The sequence below is a fragment of the Hydractinia symbiolongicarpus genome, chromosome 13 (genome assembly GCF_029227915.1).
Source record: "Hydractinia symbiolongicarpus strain clone_291-10 chromosome 13, HSymV2.1, whole genome shotgun sequence".
NCBI lineage: Eukaryota > Metazoa > Cnidaria > Hydrozoa > Anthoathecata > Hydractiniidae > Hydractinia > Hydractinia symbiolongicarpus.
Window position 1 is genome coordinate 23266252 of NC_079887.1, and position 3625 is coordinate 23269876.

General features: G+C 35.7%; 1 protein-coding gene across 1 annotated transcript; it reads left to right on the forward strand.

Moving 5' to 3' along the window:
* Positions 1 to 351: 351 nt before the first annotated feature.
* Positions 352 to 3314, forward strand: LOC130623547 (uncharacterized). Its single transcript, XM_057439039.1, has one exon. It carries the CDS (start codon positions 361 to 363, stop codon positions 1981 to 1983), a length of 1623 nt encoding a protein of 540 aa, XP_057295022.1. The 5' UTR covers positions 352 to 360; the 3' UTR covers positions 1984 to 3314.
* The last annotated feature ends 311 nt before the right edge of the window (positions 3315 to 3625 follow it).

The window sequence follows — 3625 nt, forward strand, 5'->3', positions numbered from 1 at the left end:
TGTTAAGCATTCGAAATCGAAGCATATCGATATACGCTTTCATTTTATTCGCGATTGTTACCGTGATTCCCGCATTTATTTGGATCACGTGCCGTCAGATGAAAACATCGCTGACATCTATACTAAACCTCCGAAGAAACACTATTTACAGAAATTCGAACGATATCTTTTTGGACAGAAACTTGACCTCTAGAGGGGGTGTTGATATATTCGGTCACGGCATTTTAGATGTTGTGATGACTAAGCATTTTTAGTTTTGTTCTAGAAGGTTCTACGCAATATGGTAGACCTTGCTTTTGCATAAGACTTACATTCGTACTTATAATTCTTGGTGTCACTTCTTGTGTTCAATCCTCCATCATGTTAACAGAAAACTCCTCAGAAGAACAAAATTTAATCCCAGTGTTAGAAATTGTTAACAAAAGAGACATTCCGGGTTATATGACTCCTATTGCTAAGAACGCAGACAGTGATGAAGATGAAAACGAGGCCTACAGTGACGATGATGGAGATTTTATCCTCTACACAGACTATGTTAAGAACGTAAACATAAACCATACCAACTATCGATGGTTTCTCATTCTATCTGCAATGTGGATGCCAAAACGCTGGAACAAAAAGTATGGCTGCTTGGCTTCCATTTCATTTTATTTTTACAGAACCTTCCTTTCGTCTATTCTCCTGTCATTTATTAGTTTTGAGTTTGGGCTATTCTGTTTGTGCACTTATGAGACTTGGTTACAACTAGATCGAAAATTTCCCTTCACCATTGCTGATTATATAATTTGGAATGTGCGTTGGTTTTCCACCTACGTGTTGGGGACATGTTACTGCAGTATGGGGCATATTGCTAAATTACTGACAGGTATACAGTTACCTGTAATCGAATGGCAAAGAAATCGCAAGAAACTTAACGCGTATTTGATTTTCATATTCCTGTTACTGGTTGCATATCCATGTGGCATACTGCAATTTGATCTAGACTGGCTAGAGAAGAATCAAACGAATAAATATCGCTCCCTACCAAACCCTGTCATACTTATTTGGAAATTTATAAGTCGTTTGATCATCTTACCATCCTTTTGTTTACTTACCGTGGTTTTGCATTTGTTAGGGGATCATGTACTAGCCGTGGGGAAACGAGTCTGTGTTTTGTCCCTTAAGGATAGGACAAAACCATTGACTGAAGTTAGGGCTATTTTTAAAGAATTAAAAACGCTGATTAGAAAAACTGAGCAAGCCTTGAGTCCGTACTTAATACTGCACTTATTTCTCTTGATATTTTGTGCTTTTACAACCATGATGTCTACTATCGAACGGTTGGAGTTGCGAAGCAACAGTACACTTGATAAAAACCTGACCAGCAGTCCCTTGGTCTTCCCCATTGTTAATTTCGATAAGCTTTTGAGAGCAAAGGAAAACTTGGAAAAAACAAAAACACTTTTAATTTCGAGTAGCATACAAGATAACTCAACATTGCTCAATGTTTCAAATACAAAAATGATTTATGAAAGTTTAACCAAAACTCAAGAGATTCAAATCGACTGGATGGAAAAGTTATTAACATTTCAATTGAACCAAAACAATTCCCTTAGAACAGACTCCGACGCTTTTTACATTTTTATTATCAGTATCGAAGATAAGCGAAGTGCACTACGTGTTATACTGGATAACATACTCAGTCTTGTTGAGATATTAATTCTATACATGGTTCCGCTCTGTTTAATTATTCGGATTGATTCGAACATATTAAAAGTTCAAGATTTTATAACAGATATAGACGTGCCAACCCAACTTAAGAATGGTTGGGTATTTAATACAGATGAAGAAATAAAGGTGACGTTGAAGTATGTTGCCACGGTACAAGGAATACGAGTGTTTGGAGTTCAGATCCAATTTTTTAAAACGTTAATACTAGCAGCTTTTGCACCATTTTGTGCGATTGCAATGAGAGGAATATGGAAGCACTATGGTTTCTTTTGAGCAATTCGCTATCCCGTTATGAAGGGAATTGAGAAGATGCAGGAAATACACGAGAAGAGAGGACTTGGATCCTATATTTCTTAAACGTTTTCCCAGGAAAGTGTTAAAAACTTTGAAGAGTGGGAATTTATTTTTTAGATTTTGTAAAGTCAAGTAAGTAATACCTGCAAGTAACTATTTTAGAATTTTTAGAGTTCGGATAATTTTTCTCTCGCCCAGTCATGTTGATTCTTTAGATTTAACTTAGAACATGTGACATTCCAAAAATACTTCTATCAACGAAACTTAAAGGCTATTTAATTATGTGTAGATGTACAAGATTAATCCAATCTCGTTCCCAGGATTTCATATCCTCCTTTAGCGCCGGATTGATAGAAAGCAAAAAAGACTCTAGCGACGAGATTGCTCTTTTTTTAATTTTATTGTAATTGAGCGTTGTCATTCTTAACAGCCAAGAGATTTATTCCGCCATGTTCAATATAACTCTAGCAAGTCTCTTTCTGTGATCCAAATGGTAGCTGCGAGCGACCATGCCCGAATTCCTGTGGATTTTTTCACTGTTAGTTTTCGATAGATCCCAGTCGAACTACATCATTTTCGACTAGTTTTGTTGTTGACGCTAATAGAGTTATTAACATCATTATAAATAGATTAATATAATTCTGTAAACATATTTTTTACGCATATGAATTTTAATGAACAGAGTTATGTGAATGTTACACCGGCTTTGAACTTGTGGAGGTTGAAATTACAGCGATTTTTAAGGAATTTAGGCTTTTTGGTTAGATACAAATTCTCAAGGAACACCAATTTTTTGCTGATGCCAGCATATTTCGCTTTCTGGGCGTAGCATGTGTCTTTTCTCTTCGGAAATCTTGAAAAAAGCACATTGCATTTTCAACGTTCTATACCAGGCCGGAGTATACGTCAAAAACAACTTCAAAACTATCCTCGTCCCCAGGGTTTGTTGTCTATGTCAAAGTCGCTAGCGCTCATGTCAAAAAGGCAAAAGCCCCTAGGGACGAGGCTGCTTAAAAACAGCTATAAGCCTAGGATGGTAGCTTGTGATAAGCTGTTGATGGCTATATAAAGATTTTTTTAAAGTTTTATAAGGAGCTTGCATTCTCGTTCCTAGAACTCTTAGAGTTTTATTTTTGCTCTGGGCTCTAAAATGAGGAGCTTGCGAATAAAAAACGGCACAAGAAAATATTGTTGTAAATATTATACGAATTTCTTTTATATTCGATGTTTTGTGATAATTTGTTAAAAAGTTGTAGATAGCAAAGTCCGACTAACTAACATTATGTCTGAATAAACAAGATATCGGTTTAGTTGCCTTACTAACTCGTACACTACACTGCACGAGGTGAAATTGATCAATGTAATATTTATAGATCGTATAAAGTATTCTATTACGTAACTTCAATCAACATCCATAAAATATTTTCGTTGCTAAAAATAACATCCTTTGACGTTTTGTCTGAAGTTTTGTCTAAAAGATGATGTGCAAATGTTACAAACAAAACTCAAGAAAAGAAGAGCTGCGCATGCGTTGCATACACTGAGTGAGGTTATCTATCCAAAATAAGGCCTGGTTATTTTTTATCATCCAGTTTCACTTCAAGAAATAAACTAGAGATAA